The sequence below is a fragment of the Anthonomus grandis genome, chromosome 22, assembly GCF_022605725.1.
Source record: "Anthonomus grandis grandis chromosome 22, icAntGran1.3, whole genome shotgun sequence".
Classification (NCBI taxonomy): Eukaryota; Metazoa; Arthropoda; class Insecta; order Coleoptera; family Curculionidae; genus Anthonomus; species Anthonomus grandis.
In genome coordinates, this window is record NC_065567.1 from 37,363,578 (window position 1) to 37,388,987 (window position 25,410).

The 25,410-nt window shown below is 30.7% G+C and overlaps 1 protein-coding gene across 1 annotated transcript; it reads left to right on the plus strand.

Annotated features, from left to right (window-relative positions):
* The first annotated feature begins 2,989 nt into the window (after window positions 1–2,989).
* On the plus strand, window positions 2,990–11,183 carry LOC126748921 (cyclic AMP-responsive element-binding protein 3-like protein 2). The gene is made up of 7 exons (XM_050458463.1): window positions 2,990–3,294; window positions 6,779–6,984; window positions 7,234–7,442; window positions 8,142–8,333; window positions 9,280–9,505; window positions 9,623–10,029; window positions 10,486–11,183. The coding sequence occupies exons 1-7, from the start codon at window positions 3,208–3,210 to the stop codon at window positions 10,788–10,790; spliced, it is 1,632 nt and encodes a 543-aa protein (XP_050314420.1). The 5' UTR covers window positions 2,990–3,207; the 3' UTR covers window positions 10,791–11,183.
* The last annotated feature ends 14,227 nt before the right edge of the window (window positions 11,184–25,410 follow it).

Sequence of the window (25,410 nt, forward strand, 5' to 3'; positions counted from 1 at the left end):
TCAGGTTTTCTTAAGGAAAATGATCGCAAGTTACTAATTTGCTGAGTCTGTTGCTTCCTTATGTCGGCCATTCCTCTTGCTCCTATATGTACGAGGTAAGTTCGTTCTCCGTCATTGCACGGATGATGCTTTTTGACTTTTGTTAGGAATGTTCTAGCTTGTTTTGCAAATGTTCGATGTCCGTTTTGCTCCATGCTATAATACTAAAAGAACCGACTCCATATATATTAATAGCTTTAAATAAGTTTCTGCTATTAAGACTCGGTTTAAAAAGTCGTTGCATTCTTGAAGTGAACTTAGTAGTCAGCTCATTCTTTATACTTTTCTTGTCTATTTTTTGCGCCCTTCTTCATTCCTAGGTATTTGTAGGATTCTTTTTCGTCTATAGCATTAATTATCTTAACGTTTTCTATCTGAAAGTCACCTGGTTGTAGTTTACGCTTAATAATGTTCACAGTTCGGCACTTATCCAGTCCAAAGGTCATTCCTTTATCATCAGAGAATTTCTCCACTATCTTAAGTATCTATTCTAGCTGATTTCGTGTTGCCGCAAGAATTTTGAAATCATCCATATAAAGTAGATGGTTTACTCTTGTTAGTTCTCTATTATTCTTTTTTAAGCCAAATCCGTACCTAGTTGAATTGAGTTGGCTAGAGAGTGGGTTCATGGCAAGAGAGAACCAAAGTGGACTTAAGAAATCTCCCTGGAATATACCCCTACGTATAGGAATCATATCATATTATTTGGAAAAACATGGGTACAAATATTTCAAATATTCCAAAACTCAAGAGATATTTCCCGAAGACCAGTGGCGAAGAATGAAATTTTGTGAAACCATGATGGAAAAAGCAAATGAAAATTAAATTAATGATTGAATGAAAAATATTTAAATAAAATTTTTAGACGAATTTAGTATGCCAACAAATTTAGAGGAGTTGCGAGAGAAAATTATTAAATGTGTCATTTCCACTTTACCAGAAATTCCAAAGTGAACTCTAAGAAGTACGAAATGGCTTTTATGATAGGGTAAATTATTGTTTAGCCAAAGAAGGGCTGTACTTTTGCGTAATTTTATTGCAAGTAATACAGTTCGATCATCAAATTCCGAGGCTCACTAAAGCCGTACTGTACTGAACAATAACGATGTAGCAGGTGAGTATCAGAGCGCATGAAATGCATGCATGCGCGTTACCAAATTTCGCCTTTAAGCACCTCTCTATCCGTAATGATGAATTGCCCAACCTGTATACTAATAGACTAAATAATTTTTATAGAGTAAGGAGACTTACTATGGAAGAAATTGACATTTTAATACACAACCAGAAAATAGTTGCTTAATATAATATAATCGGAAACAGACTAGTACGTTTTTTAGCCATATATCGTGAGGATTTAAGACAAGGCTATGGTTAGTAAGCTGTAGTAAGCTGTACCTAAAAATAATACCATGCACGTACAAAACATTTACCAATTATAATGAAACTATATCAGGAACTTGAAAAAGACTTATTCAACATAAAATAATTAGTCGCTATTGTCGTACTCTACATTAAAAAAAAGCTTTTAATAGAGTATGGCGTATATGTTGAACTATTAAAGATCATTGGTCTTACTATTTTTATATATAATATTTATCGGGTAATATGAAAATTTTATTGAAAAATATAAATTTCTTGCATTTTTCAATAAAATTTGACCAGCCAGCTAGATTTGAGAATTATTCCAGCTGTAAACTTAGCGACGAGATAAATGGACCTGGAAAAAAATAAGGAAGAATTGGAGAAAGATAGAAGGATGTAGACAGGCCAAGGAGGTAATACCAGATCATTATGGCTCTGTAGTAAGTAAGGCGACTGCTAACAAAGAGCCCTCAGGGGATCAAAGTCTTGGGAATCCTAATCTGTTTAAACAGGCTTCTTATTACCTTCTTGGTGTAAGAAAAAGTTGCGGTATAGTGGAGGAAACTTCATAGTAGGAATTTGCAATAGGTGGAGTCGCCTGAGAAGGAAAATTTTTGGATCAAAGACATTCCTGCGGGACGATCTTAAAGATCTGAACTGGGACAACGTGCAAGCCTTTATCAAGAGGACGGGCCGACTCAGTGAAGACCGTGCATTGGAAGTGGAGCCGTAAGGATGGGTGATCCTGGGGTTGGCGAAAAGGAAATTTTTAAGACTTGTCTAGCTCTACCTCCCCCACCTTTACTAGTATTACTACTAATGACGAGATAACTCCAATAATTTAATTACACCTATATAAAATTCTAAAATGATGTGAAAAAAGAAAATATTAGCATAAATAAAAATACATCATTGTTAAGTTTGTCCTTAACATAAATGCAATGGTGATGTTAGGGTATCAAAAACTTTGTTTGATGTTTACGGGAGTACAATGAGCATTTCACAAACTCTGAAGTCTGATGGTATGTCAATTGCATCGACAATTGAACAGAAATATAAATAAGAGTATTGCAGAATTACTAGAGCTCGTGTACCGGTCACTGAAAAAACAAGTTTGCATTGTATGTATGTACCTTGCGTTGAGTTCGAGATGAGATCACTGATATAAATATAAAAAAAAATCAATAAAAAGTTGTTTCGAGTCTTCTGTCCATTTTTTCATTATGAAAAAAACTCGGTCTAGATTATTTTGTACTAAATTTACTTAAAATTTAATTAGCATTTATGTAACCTCTAAAAAATTTAAATACCTCTCAGTTGGCTTGGTTTAAGGAAAAAAGCACTATTTTCACGAAAACATGCATTTAAATTATTTTGCTTGTAAAATTATAGTTGGAAATTTTTTAGCGCCAATGTTGATAATAATATCAGAAAACAAAAATTTTGGCTTCACGTAGGTGACCGGCGTAATACCACTGTCCTCTCTTACCTTGTCTAAGAATCTGACCTTTACATTTTTGACACAATTGCCAATGACATGACAGCTGACAGCATTATTGACAAGATTGGCATATGGGACAGGTCTCCACCCATCCGTTTTTCCAAACCAACCAAACCTTTCTAATTTCCGTACCAATACCAATAACCAATCCGATGGTCCACGTTGAACATTTGATTGGTATATGGTAGGATTAAAAATATTTTTCTTAAAAAGTTAAAAGGAAGTGAATCCTAGATAATCCGTTCGTTTGGTGTCCAAAGTGTTTATAAAGAGATGAGTGCTTTTCAGGAATAGGATAATAAGACATGAACATTACTGATATATTAGTATCAAGTGGTGCAGAGTCCAACAATATGGATATTTCACTGAATTATGAAACTGCGGAGCTGATGGTTAGTTCTAAAAATTTCGTGTTTTTTTTGTTTAATAATCAATAAGGCCAGAATTAAATAAGGTTTGAAGTAAATAAACAATATGTACCAGCAATATTGCCCTCATAATGAAGATCAGAAAGTTCTAAAGTGTACTTTGATAAGCAAAGCATTTGCTCATCCAAGTAGGAACTTAAGGGAACAAAGCTTCCTACTATTGGAAGAACAAAAAACTTCTGCTTCCTTTTTGACTTATTCTACCGTTTTATGTTTATTATAGGATGATGACATAGGATCACATAAATTATTGAACTAAGTATGACTAATATAATAATTAATGTGGCATTTACAACCTAACTTACTTAAGTTCAATACTAACTTTGAAACTAACTGATTTCATTAAGTTTGAGAAGCCTGATATTTTAAAAATATCTATCCAAATAATATAAGAATCTTCCTGTCAATATTTTTTATTTATTTACTCTAACAGAAATCCTAATAATCCTAGAATCCTAGGTAAAGTACAGCATATGTAATTACCAAGTAGAGGACATGATGCATTTTTTATGCCACAAAGAGATAAGCACTCTGAAACAGTATGGAGGGCAAACATCAATATGACAGTCCTACTTAAGAATAGGGTCAATATGTACACCTAGGAACTTAATACTTTCCAGATTGCCATTGATATTTCCTATATTTCTGAGGGAACAAATAATGGTATTAGTTTTCTCATCATTTAGCAATAGCCAATTAATATTCAACTAAGCCCTTGCATCCACTTCTGCAAACATCAACCTCTCTACTGCTTGCTCCCTTGAACCTTTTGACAGTTCCATGGTGGTGTCATTGGCAAAGAGAGTTTATCTTTCACCTATGATGTTTGAAGGCAGGTCATTTCAGTATATAATAACAAAAATCGGCCCCTAATATTGAACCTTGTGGTACTCTTATATCTATAACTTTCAGATGAAGACAACACCCCCAACTCTGTCTGCAATCTATCAGACAGATAGGATTTTAATAGCTCTATGATCCTTTTTCGAAATTTGTAATATACAACTTTTTTACTAAGGAGTTAATACTGCTTATTAATGTTAACAACATTTTGGATACAAGAGTTGATACTATATCTTACACAGAGACATACAATCAGAGGGACAGTGTGTGTTTGCCTCCTTACATGATCATGACATAGGACAAAAATATCTGTATGCCATTGAACTTAATGCCAATGAACAATCAATTATACCACCACAGATATAACTAGCTAACGCAATTGCTTTAGCTAGTTATATCTGTGATACCACTCAACAGCTTGTGAAAAAAACCTGGCTCAACCTATACTTTGCCTTTCTCTAAACTTTTAATACCTAATAATGCTTAGCTGACTGTAATATATTTCATCAATAGGAATACCAAGCTTATATGGTATGTGTATCAAAAAACATCATGTTAATAAACCTTACAATGTTAAGAATTACTAAGAACAATTCTCTAGTACCCTGTTGAATTCCAAGAATAAATTTTCTGTAAATGCTTTAAGTACCAGATTCAAACTTACTCCTCATGTTTCAATTTTATTACTATTAAGTTATGTGATTTGTTGAGTATTCTTGATATTCATAATGGGCATTGCTGTATAAGTAAATGAATATATGTTTATCTATTTTTTACTGCCTCTATAATTACAGTGATCCTAGCATTCAAGGATAGGCATTTGCTGTTATATAACAAAATTAGTTTTTTCATTGTATTTCATGTTGCATCAAAAATAAATGCAGGATCTCACAAATATATTTTATTTCACTAAAAAAACTTAAATTTTCCCCAGATATAGTTTATCTGTATCGAATATGCAAATAATTTTCTTTCATTTGTATTTAATACTAATCAAAATCTCTTTAGTTTTAATATCCATGATTATGAAACCAGACACTCCCAAAATATTGTAACTGCCTATTGTCGCCGGTCTAAGTGCCAGATTCACCCGGAGTTGATGGCTGTTAAGTTCTATATATATATCTTTTATTTAGTCAAAAACTAATACAAGTTACACAACAAGGTTACATAATAGTTACCATATTACATTTTTAAAAAAGAATTGAATAACTAACAAACACTATACAATTACCACAAACATATGTATATTATACAAACAAAAACGAGACACAAACCAGACAAAACATTTTTTTAGAAATTAATAGTTTATTATACTAAATTTACGATTAAATAATTTTTACAAGCTCTTTTAAAAAACTTAATACTTTCAATTATTTTGATTTCTATTGGCAACATATTGTATTTGCTTAGACCAATAAAAATGAATTTTGAGCATGTTGTATATAAAAATTACTTTTTGATCGCGTGTTATGATCATATATTTTGGCAGAGATTAGGGTATAGTATACTCTTACCAGAATACACTAGAAACTTTTATTATCCTCAAATATGAGTATATGTAAATGCCTGATGGTGTTGACCTGTAGATTTAATCCTGTGATTGTGTGTAGAGTACCTTTAGTTCTAACTGGTACTTAAACTGGCTAAAAAATCTGTTATTTCTTATGTTTATTGAGGTTTAAGAGCAGTTTTCAACAATAGCATAATAATATTATATTGAGCTTATTGATGTTACAGCATAAAAAAAAGAGATTATTTAATTAATAGGGTTAAAGTGAGTTTTAAATGTTGACTTTACTATTGCTTAAGCTATTCTAAGTTATAAAACTTATGTTTATGTTGCTATATCTTAGAACATTGAAAGCCTAGAATTAGTAAACAACAACTTTGTTTGAGTTCAACATGTGCACAGGGGCAAGGGAGTGTATTTTGTTTACAAACTTATTCATTGATTCTCTGTTGTCAAGTTTACATATATTTTCAAAAGAGGAAATTTTCAGCTATATATCAACACATATAATAATGTTAATTTAACTTATTGGTGTTAGATTTGGATTAAAAATAAACAGATATAAAAAATCTGCCCTTTAAATCTTTTGAAAAAGTAATTAAAAGTCTAGTCTGCTCTGAGGCATTTTACAATGTTAGATCTTCTGTTTTAATTTGTTACTGTCGACTTCTGAATGTCAAAATATGTGTTACTTTGTTAAATACTTCTACAAGATATAAGAAATTAATTGGAATTGCTTGAAGAAGAAGCCAATGAATAATATTAAATCATAGAAATGCTAAAAATAATTGTTTAAGATAATATTTAGCTTGGTAATAATAAATGCAGTTAATTAACAATAAGAAAAGAGTTTGTAAGTTGTAGACCAAACATTCTTCAGAGAATTCTTTTGGTTTTTTTTTTGGAAATTCTAGTTTATGGTAACTGTTGTCTGATGTGGTCACTTCCTCGTATGCATTTGTCTAATGTAATCCCAAATAAACTGAAGAATTTATTCTGATTTATTAGTATTATTAATAGTTTTTAATGTATCAGTATTAATTATATAGCAAAAGCAGTTTATTAAAAGATTTTTTTTTTACTTTTTTTTAGAGTTCCGAGTTTTTTGATTCGGTTCTATCATTGGAGAATGATCTGGAAGATGGATTTTTGTCAAGCTTTGATGAAGATAACAACATGTCAAGTGATGCCAGTCACAGTGATGCTAGTCACAGCGATGATGTTCTTTCACCCCGAAGTTATTATTCAGAAAGTGATAAGAACAGCACTTATAGTTCAGAAAATGCTGATGTTGATCCGTAAGTTAGCATAATATATCTATATATACTTATAGTATGTGTTAGTTATTTTATATGCAGAGGCAACTTTTAATAATCAAATTAATGTTATACTTTTCCCAACTGGTTTTGGACATTAATTTGTACTTCCTACCTCCCACAAAATTTCTATGATGCTGTTGAGACAAATTAAGTTTTAAAAGATTAGCAAATGTTTAAACCAGACTCAGTTTTGTGGGATCCTATTATTTATGTAATATTTTACTTTAGATCCCAGGTTTTAAATACTATCGATGACTTAGATGATCCAATGCTCCTTTCATTTCTGGATAATATAGCGCAAGATGAGGCAAAACCTATCCCTGTGGTGGCAATCCCTCAAAATCCACTTTCGTTACCGACGGCACCAAAGACCACAAAAATTCTGATCCAAAATCCATCAAACAAAAAGTGTATTGCAAAACCACTGTCTAATGCATGTAAGTTGTACTTAGTATTAGTAAAGAATGTAGTTATGTTTGAAGCTGTTTCGTTTAGTTAAATGAACTGTAGTTTTAAATTTGGGTTTCTTGAAAGAAAAACATTTGCCTCTTGATATCTCAAAAGATTTTACGTGTTTCTTTCTGTTAATTATATTTATAATAAATATATACTTACCGGCTTTGAAATACAGTTCCTCTTTTGGGCATATACAAGTTTTATAGGCTCATGTAGATGATTGTTATGATGTATACATGACTTAGAATCATGACTTACAAATTACCCATTATAAATCACTTGTATTCCATGTTTCTGCTTGGTAATAGTTTTATAGTTTTAGAATAGTTTTAAATTTCTGTGACAAAATTATTTTTCTTTTTTAACCAAAAAAGGCCATTAGAAACATCAATTGAAATGCAGCTACATGGATTGGAATGGTGGGTTTCAGAAAAGCTTTTATCCTTTTATTTGTAAAATATTAATATGACAAATACTGAAAAAAATTTTACTTTAGAATATTGATATAAAAGCATACTTCTTAACTAGTGATTGCATCATTAGTTTAATTGGATTTTAAAACATACCATTCTAAGCCCTGTAAAGCCTGTGCATTTTTAACTTGGTTTTTATCAAAATTTGTTTAAATTTTTTTTTTCCAGTAATTTTCTGCTGTGTTTACTTTTACAATTTTTTTTTAGCTCAACTACGAAAACCTTTATCTAAGGTAAAACATCAAGTTCTAAAGGTACAACAAATTACAAATAACGGCCGACCATTATTTTTGCCAATTAACTTTAAAAACGTTAAAATATTAGGCCCTACTACAGAAGTTTCTCTGGCAAACAATAAAATTTGCAAAATTGAACCAATTCATTCTACAAACTCAGAAGGTAAGTTAAAACCACTGCTAGATCTTAAAAGTTTGTTAACCCAATTTTCGAGGTTATTCCTAATCTTTCTGAATGCCCATGAAGAGATAGATGGATGAAAATATTAATATTTAATAAATTAATTTAATTAAAACATTCAAATTAAGTATGCTTATTGGTTATTCTAAATCTTGGTAAAACCATATTTTATACTTTATGGTCTACTGAAACAACTGCTGACAATGCAAGGTGGAGAAGTGATGCATTAATTAAGTTTTAAGCTTCTATCTTAGACTCTGGAAAATATCTTTATTAAAGAAAACACTTTTTTTATAGATATATTATAATTTAGAAATTTACAAAGAATACTCTTTTCAAAATCATAATCTGTTTTGTGCTTTTTTACTATTAAATATAAATAAAGGAATAGAAATATAAACTTTTTAATGGTATTCTGATTTTTTAGATGAACATATCATCACAGTAAATTTTGTTAATAAAAATAAAAATTAAACCCTTTTGGAAATATATATTATTTAAAGAAAAACATTTGGGGTTTTGTGCTATTTATAATACAGTTATATAATGTAGCTAAAATTAAGATGTTCAGATGTAATATCATTTAAGGAGATAGCTGAGTAGTAGATTTGCAAATCATATATGGGTATAGCAATATTTTAGATACTATCTGTAGAAAATCTTTATGTACCTAAAAGGGTACAAAAATAGTTCATTATTACCTATGTTTACTTACTGAGATCTGTATATATTACAGATCAACAATCTTTAGGAACCATTCATTAGAATCATTATACAATAATTTGAACCTCTAAGACCAGCATCTAATAAAACTTGCCTAAAACATATCAAGGTCTCTTATACCATTCAGAATTTGTTCAATTTGTGAGGAGACTGATGTTATAGAATTCCAGGGTCTTATTTATTAAAAATAAAATATATTTTTCAGATGATCAGCCAGCAATTCTACCAAACCATCCTTATCCTCCATTAAATCTAAATAACGAAGAAAAAAGGCTGTTGGCAAAAGAGGGCATTCAACTTCCTACTCATTATCCATTGACCAAAAATGAAGAAAGAGAACTGAAGCGAATAAGAAGGAAAATACGCAACAAGATTTCCGCTCAAGACTCACGTAAAAGGAAAAAGGAATATGTTGATGGATTAGAGGAAAGGTAATTAAGCAATTTTAAGATGTTAATAATATAATAAATAATATGTACATAACGTATTATTATATGACATTTCGTGTAAATCGTGCCAATGTAATTAAAATAACAATATTATTTTAGGGTCAAAAGAGGGTCACAAGAAAACAAAAACTTGCTACAAAAAGTAAGAGAGCTGCAAAGGCAAAACCGCACTTTAATAGCCCACGTAAACAAACTGCAAGCATTAATTTGTAAATCGTCAACATCAAAGGCAACACCATCGACATGTCTTATGGTTGTTTTGCTCTCCGCATTGCTTATATCATTGCCAAATATTCGCCTGTTTCAAAACAAACAGCTGTCTACTGTTAATGAGCAGGTTAGCATTAGGAGATCTTTGCTTAGTGATCTTCAGGCCACAGAAGAAGATTTGAACATGGAGGAGTTCCTTATATTTAATAATGATGAGGCGGACCTCGAGGCTAAGATCGGAGATGCCATTGATAATTCTTCAGAGGCCGAATTATCCAAATTATTGGATACTATGAGTAAGTTTTTGTTACAAGTGTGAGGGAGAATTGAAATTATAGAGAAATAGAGGTTTATTAAATTTTATAAATAATATATTTATTCAGTAAATAAATATCAAAATTAAGTCTTATATACCACATGAAAATAATAAACTTTGGTTATTTTTTATTGAACTACCATTGTAAAGGAAGTTTCTATATGAAGTAGATATAATTTTTTAAACATTCTCTGATATCTGCTGAATGGATATTCTTTCTATTATTGATAAAACAAAATGTATTTTGTGAATGCAGTAAACTTATTCACTTGTGCACGTAGTTTGGTGTAATTCTGTACTCTGACTTTTAAAGTCAAGAATACGGGTAAAATTCATAGGCGAAAATATGGTGTAAAAAATTTTTTTTTAAGACATCTTTTATTTTTCTAATGTAATGGCTACTTGGCGACACTTCAATGTTATGTAATTCTTTTAGGTAACAAGTATGAAGACTTGAAGGTTGACAAGAATGATTCTGATAAAATTAGCATTTTGGGGAACGTGATTGAGGCAATGAAGGGATTTATTGCGGAGAAAAAAACCGAAATGTTTGAGATTAAAACGCATGAGATTGGAGGAACGCTGAATAGTAAGGGATTTATTGAACCGGATATTGATGATTATCTTCCGGGGGATGAGGGGCCTCTCATGAAGCGAGTTAAATATGATTTAGAGATTACTTCTACTAATTTAAAAGGAATACCAGCAACAGCAACGAATCAAGTAGTAAAAGATAAGTAGCTAAGGTATTAAATTAAAAATGTCTTTTTTGTAAATCTTTATTATGCTTCGTTTATTATTTTATGTGAAGTGAGCTTTTGTCTGTAAATTTCGGTATTTTTGTTGCATTCCAAACAAAATTAGTTTGCTTAAACCTTGTCAATTTCCTTATATTGACACAAATTAAAAATTTGTTTAGATTTTTGAAGACTGTAATCAAATATTAAGTGTATTTCTTGTTTTTTTTTAATTTGTTATATATAAAGAATTCTATTATATTATATACAATTACGCATTCTATGATTATATTTGTAATAGTTTAGATTAAAGCAGTAATTGAAAAATGTTAGTATTTTTATCAAGATTTATTTATAAATTTGTGGATTATTTTAATATACATTTATTGTTTGCCTATTTTAATTTTGTTTGCTTTTTTCCTAGACCCAATGTACGGATTGTGGATGAAATTATCGTTCTGTCTTGAAAGATAATTTTAATTTATTTTTAAAATTTTGCACATAATCCCTCCAGTGATTTTATAAAGAGAGTGAAAAAAAAACCAACAAGATCATTGGGATACTTTGAACAAGTCACTTTTTTAAGATAACAGATATTTTAATTAATAATAAATAATTTTAATCAATCTAACTCAATCGAAGGGTGTATATGAATAATCTAAACATGTAGATTGATGCGGCAATATTTGTTTCAATACATCAAATTTGGTAGCCTTTGTTTATAAAATTGATCCTAATTTAGAATGTTTTTAGGTAGAATAATTGTTCTACAAAGAAATTATTGGACATGAAATGTTCTTTTTCTTCCAAATACGTTTAACAATATTTTTGAAATTCATGAATATAAAAAATATACAGTTTTATTTAAATTAAGGGGCTTCTAAAACAATACTGAGAGGGGTAATCTCCAGATATGGAACAAAGCATACAGTCCACACGAGCGCTTAATTCTAAAAAGTCTATGACTGTGTGTTCTATTTTCTAACCCAATTACATCAAATTTTCTAAATGTCTGAAAAGTCTGTATCACATAAACAGTCCCTTAACGATCGGAACATTAGAAACTTGATAGAAATTATAGTCTTTGCAACGGAACTTTTGAATTTTTTATAATTGGGGTACATAACATATTACTCAACAACTGTAAATGTAAATAGATACTACAATCTTCCTTAAACCAGTTATTAATTAATCTGCTAGTTTGCCAGATTTATTTTCCTACAATCGTTGTAGTTTAACTCAAAGATATCTAATTTTTAAGCTATCAAATGTTGTTTCTCATTTGTCTGCTTAACCTTATTGCTTAAGTATTTGCATCCAGCATTTGTCAAATGATTTTTGAATAATTTGATCTCAGATCACCAACAAGGTTTTATGGAAGGCAGATCCACAGTCCCTAATTTATGCTTACAAACTATTATTTTTTATTGTTAATTATTGTTTACAAACCATGCTGCTCAGGCTATCGACAACAAACTTCAACTTGATTCTATATTTACTAGTACAGAAAAGGCCTTTGACAGGGTGAATCATAAGCTGTTACTGTAAAAATTAAGAGGCTTTCGCTTCTCAAGTAACTCACGAAACTTCATTCTTTCATACCTTTCTAACAGGCAATTTTATGTGACAGCAGGTGCAACTTTTTCGGCATCATCAAATGTCCCTCAGGATAGCAATCAATATAACACTTCTTTTGTTTTCTACCTTAACGATTAGTCTAAATGACTAAAAACGCTCTTTTATTTGCTGATGAGTTCAAGATTTTTAGAGTGCTGTGAAGTGCATAAACAATGTGAATTGGTTTAAAAATATTAAAATGTCATTAAATATAAAAAGTATTTTTTGTTACTTTTACACGTCTTTTGACTAATCAATCAGCAACTAGGGATAGCGGTTTGGATCCTGGAGTCACTGCAATCTAATCTATCATCTTTGATGTATACTCTTCACATGTATTTAAAAAGACCTTAAGGGTTCTATATTATGCGAAATACCAACAACTTTAGATAAAATGCCATTCTTATAAAACTTTTTAATACTTTTGGGAAACCACATCTTAAATATGGTGCTATAATTATCGTCCACACAAACGGAATGTTTTAGTAATGAAATATAGAGAACGTTCTTAACGAAAAAATTCTTATGATTTTTTATTTTAAACAAAAATGGTATGATACTTATTTGTAGTGTGCTCAATGGCACCAAACATCACAACTGTAACTTTATTATAGATCTGATGATTGTTTTACTGTAGATAAGTCTAGTTGTATCTTACATGATTGTAATGCGATATTGGATAGTATAGATCTGGATTTATTTATTAGTTCTACAACAAAACTGGAGGAAAAAGTGTTGAGGAGTAATTTTTATCATACACAGGATCTTTAGCAATTGAATTTAGTATTGTGTAATATGGTTAATCTTATCTGTGATTTTTTTTGGAGATATATCACATGCAATATTTCAACCTATAATAGTTCAAGTTTTGTTATTGTTGTTTTTTTCTCTGCTTCTGTGAATTGCCTAGTGTGTTTTTTTTCTTTACATGTCAGGTATTGTAAACTATATCAGATAAATTACTTTTAATGTAGATAACAAAAAAACTTTAGCTTTTAGATTTCGCAGAAGAAGCCTGTATCAAAGCCTAGCTATTTTTTGCTAAAACAGTGGTTGGAATTATTGATTATGCATCTAAATGTACATACTTCCTGTATAGGGATTCAAATTCTTATATAAATAATAATATAATATTAAATGTTAAAATTCCTGATCCGACCTCTATCAGATTAAATTACATTTTATTACCTATGTCTATTCGTAAAAAAAACCAAAATCACAATATTCTTTAAATTTGTTGAAATTAAACCATTAACTTTTGTATTAATAAGGTATATTTTGCTAAATTGGTATATTATAGATCCATAATCACACTACCCTTCCTAAATAATATAATAAGTATAATCTAAGTTCTGTCTTTATATTTAGTATTTTTCTTACTACAGTATATTTATTACTATAAAGGAAATTAATATAAAGGAAAATTAGGCTTTTATAATTCAAATCTATTATGTCTATTTCTATTTCTTCTAGAGCAGTAAGTAAATAAAGACAAATGCAGCCTCTTATGTACTTTTATTGACACAGGCAAACATCACCAAACAAATACCGATATCTTAAGAATAAAGGTACCCCGATAAGAGCGAAAAAGTTTGTTTACTATAGGATGGTGTCATTTTTAGCAAATCCTTTTTGTAAGTAGAAAATAAATATTTTAGATCTCGTTGTTAATTATATCCCCAATAAAAACCGGAGTTTCGAGTGCTTTTGTAAATTTGACACCCCCATAAAACTTTTGTTTCTGTTTGCCGATGAATCTGTATACATAGCTTTCTGTTAAATGGTGGACGAAGATTTGCCCCTTTATTGCCCTTAAAGTTTTATCTCTAGTGTACACAAGTTTTGAACGTTATACGATAGGATATGTCCATGTATATATGAAATTTATAGGCCCCATAGCTTTAATAAAGAATAACCAATACAAACACTAATAAATAACTTAATCATAATTTTTTTGCATGTCGGAAAGCTTCATTTACAACATCCAAATATAGATAAAGAGCTGTCCTGTTTCTACTATCTGTAATTAATGTTTCTACTACCTATACAACTCACGAGTAAGGAACCCAGAATCCTACGAACTATAGAACCGACTAAACGCAAGAAGAATATTATTGCTCCTAGAATGTTTTTAACTAGCATTAAGTAATAAAATTAGTATTATTTTAGGTCTATTAGAAATTTAAAAATAAGTAATTGTAATTCGATATTCGTATATAAATAATTGTTTTTAGATGAAATATTGATTGCTCTCAACTTTTATACAGGGTGGTTTTTTACAGGATTTATACAGGTAGAAATAAAAAATGAAATATATTTTCTTCAAGACATCTTTTCCTTTATTACAATATGTTAAATGTAAGTACGTTAATTATGAGGTCTTGTTTTTAAGAGTTCGTATTGTTTGAGGGTGTCAATTAAGGTTTATTATTTTGTGAATCCTGATAATTCAGTTTCACTGATTAGTTTTCTTGTTTATCTGAAGACAATTAAGGGTACACCGTCAACGCGTTGAAAGTTTTTAATCTGACGTTGGGAATTAAAAAACCGTGTTCCTGACCTAAAAGTGGCATAAGATGTTTCTGAAATCTGTTGCAATATTAGGCATCTAACTTTTTTTAATATTGCTTCACAGTTGCTAAGAAAGTGATAAACAATATTTTTAGAATTTACTTCTTATATAGACAAAATGCATATGCAGTGCATCCGTAAAGTTGCGGATAAATTCAATAAAAATGAAATGGACCGTTCCTAAAAAAAAATTTCCGAACCCGTGGATTTTAAGATTTGGTTTAGGGTTTTTTACGTGTAAATTAAAAATACAGGATGACTCAAAAAAAGATATGATGTCATCAATATATTTTTTAAATGGTAACCACCATTTTTTAATGCAGAATCAGAAAGAACGCATTTTTTTTACAAAGGATATGGTACAAATGAATAGTGGATACACAAGCAATTTTGAACGAAAAATTAAGATGAAATGTAAAACTAAAGAAATACCTATCTGAATTAAATGTTGGTATTTTGGTTTTTTAGTTGTTGTCGTTGTTGTCAGTGTCAAAAAGTGAATGTACTTATTTTGGTGCAACTATTTGAAGTATTTTCACATTTGCAAGTGGCGTTTATTCTTTTTGATAGACGAAATCTTGTGCATGATTGGTTTCGAAGATATGTCACGTACTCAAAAGGAGGGAGGATGTTCATTTGTTTATTGCAACTAATCCTGATCGGTCGCTTATTAGCCAAAGCATGGTAAGCAGAGTTGAAGCAAAGTTTCGTGAATTCGGGCATGTTCGGGATACCTAAAAAGCTAGTCGGGGTTCAATAACTGAAGAAGATGAGCTTAACGTTCTGTTGACGGTTCAAGATAATCCCAAAGCCACAATTACAGATACGGCTTCTAATGTTAATTTATCGCGATCCACTGTGCATAAAGTATTGAAAAAAGCAAAGTTCCACCTTTATAAAATATTTTTACTTCAAGACCTATCGGATGATGATTTTTATCGCCAAAATGAATTTTGTGGGCAAATGCAGCAATTACAATAAGAATAATTTTGTAAAACGGATAATATTTTCTGACAAAGCAACATTTACTTTAAACGGCTATGTGAACAGACGCATAATTGTCAATACTGGGCGACCGAAAACCCTCATTGGTTCACAGAATGTCATACACAACACCCTCAAAAAGTCAATATGTGGTGCGCTATAGTGGAAGGAAGAGTTTTAGGACCTTACTTTTTTGATGACACTCTCACTGGTGAGAGGTATTTGGACTTTTACTCTGATAACTTTATATCCGGACTTGGAAGAACCCGACATGCACCAACGTGATCTTTTTTTCAGCAAGATGGAGCCCCGCCACACTATGCTTTACCCGTTCGCAATTATCTAGATGAAGTTTTTCGAAATCGTTGGATAGATAGACGGGGGTTCATTGAATGGCCACCCAGATCGCCAGATTTAATTAAGTGCTTTTATTTAAGTGCCTTCGATTGCTTTTTATAGGGATACTTAAAAAGTAAAGTGTATGAGATTTAAAAGAACAAATACGCCAGGAAATTAGAAATATTACTTCAGATGTCATTGAAAACGTTAAAAAAGAAATTTTAAATCGCCTTGGTTATTGTCATGTTGTTAACGGTGGTTAATTCTAAAATTTAATTTAGATAGGTATTTCTTTAATTCTACATTTTATCATCATTTTTCTTTCAAAATTGCTTATGTACCCACTATTCATTTGCACCATATCTTTTGTAAAAAAATGCGTTATTTCTGATTCTGCATTAAAAAATGGTGGTTTACCTTTAAAAAACATATTGATGACGTCATATCATTTTTTTGTCACCCTGTATATTTAATTTCCACGTAGAAAAACCTTAAACCAAATATAAAAATCGACGGGTTGATTTTTTTCAGAAATGGTCAATTTCATTTTTATTGAATTTATCCGCTACTTTACGGATGCACTGTATGTACTTGTAATATCCTTTAGGAGTGCATTTTTTCAAGGTGCTAAAATGTGTATATCTATAAATAGGTTCTTAAAACATTATACCTCTATTAGCGTTTAGTGAAATGGTTGTGTTAATGGTTCTTATTATTTACCAATTAAGTTGGTTATGTAGAGGTGTATGCTATGTGATGCCAGTTCGTATTTTATAAAGGCAAAGCAACTACACATTTTGTTGTTTATTAATATGATCTTCGTGAGCCCTTGGATATGTCTGCAGGTAGATTCTATCTGCATTGACTTAAACAGAGGCAACCTAATTGCTAAAGTTTTAAGTGCTTAACTTTTCTTTTTTTTTCAAGTTCAATTTTCTTCCTCTACAAGATACTATAAATTATATAAATAGTAAGTAGTAATTCTATTTTGTCAGATCCATGAAAATAGAATAGATAGGAAGTTTGGTAAAAAATCAAGTTAACACGTGCACCCTCCTGAGCGGGCGTGAATCCACACCTAAAATCTGAAATGGAAAGCGGGGTGATACCTTATTTTAAAACTCTGTCAATTCCCTTTATAATGATGTTAAAATTCATGTATTTCAATTTAATATTTTGAAGATTTATTGATTTAAAGCTTAAAGTAGACTTTAACAGGTACATCAGATTACTTTATACTATTTTCAGAAAAAAACTTTAGTAAAAGCATTTACCTAATAAATAAGTGCTATTATACTCTATGCCCATAGTTTGTTTGTGATTTTGTTGTTTAAAATAGCGATTTTAGCGGTTTTTGTGGCAAAAAAAGTTGACTATTAAAGAAAGATAAGAAGAGAATGTCTTGTACTTATTTTACCAAACTTTGATTCAACCAAACTTTGTTGCTAAAATACCTTTTAACGCTTTATACACAAATTAATCATGGTATATTCACGGCAGAAAGGGTTGAAATTATCGAAATATTTTTCAAAAATCGGTGCGCTTAAGGACCAGCACAAATATTTAATGAACGACATGAGAACAGTAATGTGCATCAAAAATATGATTTAGAACTTGTAGCTAAATTTCGGAAAAATGGATTAGTCGCCAATAAAAAACGCAATATTTTTGTGAAAATATGAGTGAACGAATTATAAACGATGAATATTTTCTATTCAACACTTGCTTTTCTGACGAATGTTCCTTCTTCTTAAATGCCGTAGTAAATCATGATAACTGCCGATATTCGTCCGATTCTAATCCCAGAATTTATTATGAGGTACACACACAGCAGCCACAAAAATTAAATGTTTGAGCTGGTATTTTTGGCGATTATTCAGTTAGTCCCTTTTTCTTACTTGGAAATTTGACCGGTGAAATGTATTTGTAATGACTGGAAGACGTCATTATAGATCCTGCATTAACAGCTATAATTGAAAATCAGAATGATCGGCGGTACATTGCGAATAGGTTGATGTTCTAACAGGATGGTGCCCCACCACATTACGCATTACGGGACAATATGTAGATCAGACGTTTTCCGATCGATGGATTGGTAGAAGAGGTCTTACTTAAACTGCTATACAAGAATGACCTACAAGATCGCCAGATTTATCACCTTTCGATTTATTTCTGTGGGGCCACTTAAACAGCAAAATCTATTCTACTCGGCCAACATCGTTTGCAGAAGATTTGCGGGAAAAAATTGTGAATGAGTCCATTCAAATTACTCCTCAAATATTGCAAAATATGCAGGACCGTTTTGAGCAAAATTTTTATTACTGCGCATGGAGAGTTATGGTGGTTAGTTTCAACATTTTTTGTCAAATTCAGCGGTTTGTCAAATTTGACGTAATAGACTAATGAAACATACGACATTAAAAAATAAAAATGTATACAATATTTATTGCAACTGATGTTTAATTTGTTGTCCATTTATTTCAATGCATTTTAGTCATTCAAGTTAGTAAATAACTTCCAATTGCACATTTTCAATCACCTGAGGATCGATTAGTCTAATTCCTTGTCGAATTCTTTGCTAGCATGCATTGAATTTTGAATTTTTGAAATTTGCTGCATCATCAACAATCATTTGTGGGGAAAAGTTGCATCAAGCAATTGTCAAACGGCGGTGGCAACGTGAGGAGGTAACCATCTCTCGTTACTAGGTATGTCCGCGTCTTATGGACCATGGAATCAAACAACTAACGCAGAGATAAATTCAAACTGTAGAAAGTCCAAATAGCGCTCTTATTGTGTACGCACCCGGTCTCCAAAGCCAATCATCATGAGTACTTTGATTTGTTCTTTTTCAGATAAATGCATTTTATTAACAAATGTTGCATGAAATGACAACTAATATAACAATTATACACACAAATGCATGACAAACCGTTATCAAGGGGGTTCTAAAGTTGGACTAGATAGATTAGAAAACTGTTTAGCGAAATTAATAAGGTCTATTTAGTTTCTAAGAAATCACATAAAAAATTAATTTTGGCGTCATAGTTTCTATATGAGACACCCTGTCACTAAAATTTTCATTGCAAAGGACGCTCTGAATCAAATGGACCGCAAATTAAACATTAGTTGCAATAAATCTATAATACATTTTTATGTTCTATTACTCTGTTACGTCATTTTGACAAGCCATTGACTTTAGGCATATGGTTTGCTATACAAAAAGTATTCAGAATATATCATAGAATTATAAAACTTCATAATATACAGAGTGTTCTGTTAAAAAAATTAATATTACCGTCATAGTTTCTTGAGGCACCCTGAATAGAAAATTTTTATTTAAAAAAAAATGCACAAGAGACAATAATAATCGATGTGTCCAAAAAATATAAAAAGAAAAAAATACCTGAATTTTAATTAAGTATATTTGTCTCATATATTTATATATATGTCTAACATATATGTATATTTATATACTTAGCTTGTTTGCATTCTCAAAAATACAGGGTGTTTCAGAGTTAGTATAGTTTTCAAACACACTGCGATACATTTTTGGATAATTCCTAAGCATTTTTATTTTTCCTTATGGAGTTCAGAGACGTGCCGTGGTGCCGTATTGTATTTTTAAAATAAGTAAATAAAAACCGCAAAAAAGTTGCAGGGTGATATTTTTTTCTACAAAAAGACAAAATACTTGCTCTATTGGTACGCCCCTGGAAATTTCGGATCAAATTTAATTGCTTCAGTAGATGTCTGATAATGGTTTAAATAAACTGTAAAAAATTCAATGAAATCGGCTAACGCATTTCTAAGTTATTAATAAAAAACTTAATTTTTGGAAAAAAGTTGACACCCTGTATCTCGGAAACGAAACATTTCCGGACCCATGTTCATATAAACTTTTTTTCTTATTTTGCTGAGCGGAATCTCCCCTAAGGTTTTGGCACCACAACTCTGAAACACCCTGTATATTTAGCTTGCTTGCATCGTCTAAAAAATTATGAATTGAATAATATATTTTAACAAGCAATAACCTATTCAATGTCTTTCCTTGATGCAATCAGAGGCTTTTGACAGGTTATGAAAAACCGCTGCAAAAACCTTTAACGTTAGTGTTACTAGTGCCTTCACGAAACCCGAAATGACACGTATTAAGAATTTCATTAGTTTACACGAAACATAAGTTGAAACAGTAGTAAGATTGGGCGAATGTTATAACCATTAGCTTTCCAAGTCACTTAAGTCGCAGAATAGGGCATTTAATTGTGTGACACACAGAATACTGCTTCAAAAGCTGAAAAAATAAATTTCTTCAAATAAATAAAAATTTTATTTCTACAGTTTAGACCCCCCAAAATAGGGCACAATTTGTTAATAGGTCAAGACGAATTATGTAATATTGGAGCCTATTTTGTTTTTAATAATACATTATTGACCATTTTTTCAGCTGAGTGCAAAATTTACTTTGTTCGAGGATGTTACTACAATATTGCTGTATCATCCGGTTCATTAAAAAGAATATTTTCTACTGATGAAGTGAATGAAATTCTATATATTAATTTTTTTGGAATTCAATTGGTCTAAGCGCTATGCTAGAATAAATATATTGATAAAATAGAAGTAAAGCTGAATTCTGCTTCGTATTCTCTTCGTTACTTATCTGGTTGTGCCTCAGCAGGTGCGTACTGAGAATGGCATTTTTTTGACTGTTTCGCATTTTGTCATATATACTTTCCTATAGAGGCAGGAACCTAGGTCGGATAGGATATACAGCCTGCTTTAGAGAAGCTTTTATGTTTCTTGGTATAATGGCTTTTCCATCAATGTATATATTCAAATATTTATTATATATCCATAGAAATTGCCAAAGCCATACATACTTATAGGGAGGTTCACAATTATATTACCAGGTTTAGAGGCAGATGGCTAGGATATTGCGGTGTCAAACTTTTTAATGGCTATTACATATATAGGATCTGGCTCATAGAAATTTTAAGGCAGTAAGTAAGAAACGATACTTGTCGAAAATTCCTTCTATCCTGTGAGAGATTTTCTGATTATTAATAAAAACGTATTTTTTATTTTATTCTGCTAGTTTTAATTTAATGTTAAAATATTTTTATTTTAAATTTGTTAAATTGACCTTCTGTAGCTACTTTTGTACATAAACAATAAACAATCTTGAATCGAAAGACGTTAGCCAATTTAAACTTCTTAGCAATTTACGTTATATGTTATATATATATTAATTATAGCAACGATTTTTGTGGTTTAAGTTATATAAAACTTTCAAAAAAAAATAAAACATTTTAATTTGGCCCAAAAATATCCCTGTATGTACATGTAACCATGTATATAACAATGTATGTACACATAACGATGTGAATCTTATATATTCTAATATGTTTTATTTATTTATTTATTTGTCCAATAGAAAAATCCAATTAGAGAGCAAAAAATATTAACTATTAACCATACCTATAACACTACCATAATGTTACCGTCTAAAACTAATATACATATAACGATGTCAGCATCTTCGGGAGAAGATTAAAACAGTTTTAATAACCACAATGAAAACTTAGAATACTTACGAAATTCGTTAATGTGTCAAATACAAATACTTGATACTGCTGTAGAAAAAACTGGTTTTGGCGAAATAAGAACAGAAACTTAACAGGAAGAGGCCAAAGAAATCTGTAGCCCTCATACAACTTATTCTTTATTACTGGAGTTTTCCCTAATATCCTAAAATCATCGTACCAAATGTAAACTAATTTCTGCCGCTAGTGTAGTGAGAATTTGTTTTAATTATGCGTGCAACATAGGCAATATGCAAAGGCAAGATCTTGATCGTGAAAGACACAGTTACGAGGTGTTAGTAACGTATGATACAGGGTTGCATGAATATCTGCGACGTCGCTGAAGTTGTAAATTCCAAGAGCACTATGGGAAGGCTGTGGCAGAGACATAGAGAAATGAATATTAAATATACTTTTAATTACTCTATGGGCAGAGATTTGAAGATACTGGTGATGATAATTATACTGGTCCAAAAAGACCAACAGAATCTATACATGATTCGCCTTCAGGCATTACAAAAACCCAATATTACTGCTAAGCAACTAATTAACCAGCCGTTGGAGTTCTAATACTATGGAAATCGCGTAAGGAGATTAAGATGGGCCGAAGAACGTGAGAATTGGCAAAAGCGTGAATGAGTATGCATTCCTTTTATCGATGACTCAAGGTTTGGCTTACGTCCTGATTAAAGACGGCTGAGGGTGTTACGTGTTTTCAAAATAAATTGAGATGTGTTTAATTTCAATATTTTCTAAATAAATTTCCAAATTTTTTATTTAATTATCTTTTAGTACCTTTGTCCTCTAAACTATGTTGATGTGAGTAGTACGTGGTAAAATATGAAATATACAGCAGAAAAAATTAAAAATAATAGTAATGCTTCAATTTGGTTTCAAATTATTAATACTATCTTCCCAAAACGGGATCGTTAAAAGTCAAAAAAGAAATATCAATTGCTGACACGGAAACCGTAAACTATCTAGGCGTCATCATGAAATAAACTAGAATAATCTGAGGTTTAATATCAAAACTGAAATATTTGAAAACTTACTTAGATATAAAAAAACCTAGTAATAACGTATTATTTGCTGGTACGAACTCAACTCACTGAATAACCAGCTAGGAACGAGTTAGAGTATGATATTAAGCAACTTAATTCTTCTGAACGATTTACTATTTAAAGAAATAAAACCAATAGATATTAGTCAGATATGAGAATACAATTTGTTAGTGAAAATTCATTCAAATATAACTTTTGAATCTCGGTTGATAAAATTGCGTCTAACTCAAGGTACAGTTAAGACACGTTTTCATTCGAAAATATTATGTAAGGAATAAGGACATTTCTTTGACTAAAACATGTAACGAATATTTAAATTATTTCATTACAATAATTAAAATGAGCATCTGCTTGAGGATTAAAGAAAACTAGCAAAACCAAAATATTTGAAGCATCAAGACAATTATAAATTTAAAATTAAGAATTACAAAGTTGAAGCGGAAGGCCAAAGCGCTGATGGGTTCCATTCATATATTAAAAAGCAATAAATAAGGTATTCTGAAAACACCCAAAACGACGACTACTATTGTTAGTACAAAACCCTCAACATCCAATAAAAGAATTCATAGATACCATAAAAGGGAAATGAGATCCGCCATGTTCGTAGCCATAAAAAATTCGAACCAATAAGGTGGCTGCCGTTTATCTTCGTTAGAAGTTAGATTACACGGTGACTATATTTATTTGAAGGCAGGTTTTTAGTTACAAGGTTTTCTATTGACAAAGACGTTTATGTGCCCTTAGGTACCCAGATCTACCAGTAAAAATGGCTTCACTATCGGAAATGAAACTGAAAGTGGTGGTGTTTTTTGCCTCTTTTTATGACTTTGTTAGAATGGGGCTATATATTAACTTCTGTTTGACCATTGGGTCGCCGAAACTGATTATATGACAAAGGGCAAGAACAGAAGGAAGAAGTGAAAACAGGTATAAGATATACTATTTCAAGTGAATAAATAGCCCCTTAACATGGTATTATACAGGGTGTTAGTTAAGTACGTGGCCAGACTTCAAGAAGTGATTCTTTGAGTGATTTTAAGATGAAAAGTTTACTAGAATATCCGGGAATGCTTCCTTTTCAAGATACAGAGTGTCAAAAGTTATTTTTGAAATATTCGTTTTTTTTAAACTTAATAATTTTTTAACCATTTTTTTTAAAACTTGGCGTGTTATTTATAGGAGAAAGGGGCTTAGTTAAAATTCACTAAATTCAATTTTAAAAAAAGTCGAGTGGCGTCCCAGAAAACACTTAAAAATATTTCTTAAAGAAACATGTGCGCTACTGACTTAAAATACGACTTGTGTTAAAAGATGCGGTAAATTCAAATATTGCAAGTACTACTTGATCTCACAGATCTACCAGTTATCAACATCAAATTTTGATTCAGCAGAAATGAACCTACAATAACAAGAACAAAAAATATACCAAGTTATATAGATAGCAATTATGAAAACAGATATATGACATGAAAACCGTGAAATCTATGAAATTTGTTTTGAGCTGGAAAACAACCAATGATAAACAAAAAAAACATCATATATCCGAACATTTTACGAGCAATGATGAAAGATAGGGATAAACTACTGGCAAAATTTCAAAAATATAAAAATTTAACAATTATAACCAATTAAGTTTAATGACTACAGTTGCAACTTGTAATGAAAAAAATGCATATTTTAATTTACGCTACAAGCGCTACTTAAATAATAAAAAAAAAACTAAAATTTCACAATCTTAACAATGTAAAGCCAAAAATTGGTCCGAATAAAAATATTTAACGATTTTATGAGAATTAAAAAAACCCTCATTACAGAACACTTTTAGATTTTTAGAAGTATCAGAGAACAAGGATTTGAGGATTATAGGTAATATTAAATCAACGGCTACGGGTTTGAATGAAATTAACATTGATTCAATTAGACTCTGTCTGGCTTTCTTATTATTTTATATTACGCACGAAATAAATTATTGTTTAACGCAGTCCAGATAATACTTCGATAACAGCGTTATTTAATATTAATAGAAAATAAATTACAACTTCATTTATAAGACGAAGTGGACATAACTAGTACTGTCGTCAGGGTGGACACGGATGTCAAATAATCAAGCACCTCTTACAAATATTGTTATATTAACAAAATAGAGGGAAATATAATCAAAGGACACCAGTCATCTAGTGTGCTAACTCGAATAATTATAATATTTTAACTGTACTTGCAAAATATCAAAATGCTAAACTACATAGTTCATAATAAATTCCAAACACCATTTTTTATAACATGCGTTAGCGTTCTTGAGCGGCATGGTATGTTTTTATGAATTACGGCAGGCATATTATGGTGACGTCCATAATACTAACATAACCCCACGCTAGCTGTCGTTATTTCCAACTGTTCTATTTTCTAATCAGGGGTCATAGGATCTACAAAAGAAACCAAAAATATTTCAATAGAATTGTCACACGTTGTG

Bases quoted from the DNA above. Each gene is read 5' to 3' on its own strand.
- LOC126748921 (XM_050458463.1), top strand. From the start codon at position 3,208: ATGAACATTACTGATATATTAGTATCAAGTGGTGCAGAGTCCAACAAT. The intron at 3,295-6,778 runs GTTAGTTCTAAA...ACTTTTTTTTAG, and splicing joins ATGAAACTGCGGAGCTGATG to AGTTCCGAGTTTTTTGATTC. The intron at 6,985-7,233 runs GTAAGTTAGCAT...ATTTTACTTTAG, and splicing joins GAAAATGCTGATGTTGATCC to ATCCCAGGTTTTAAATACTA.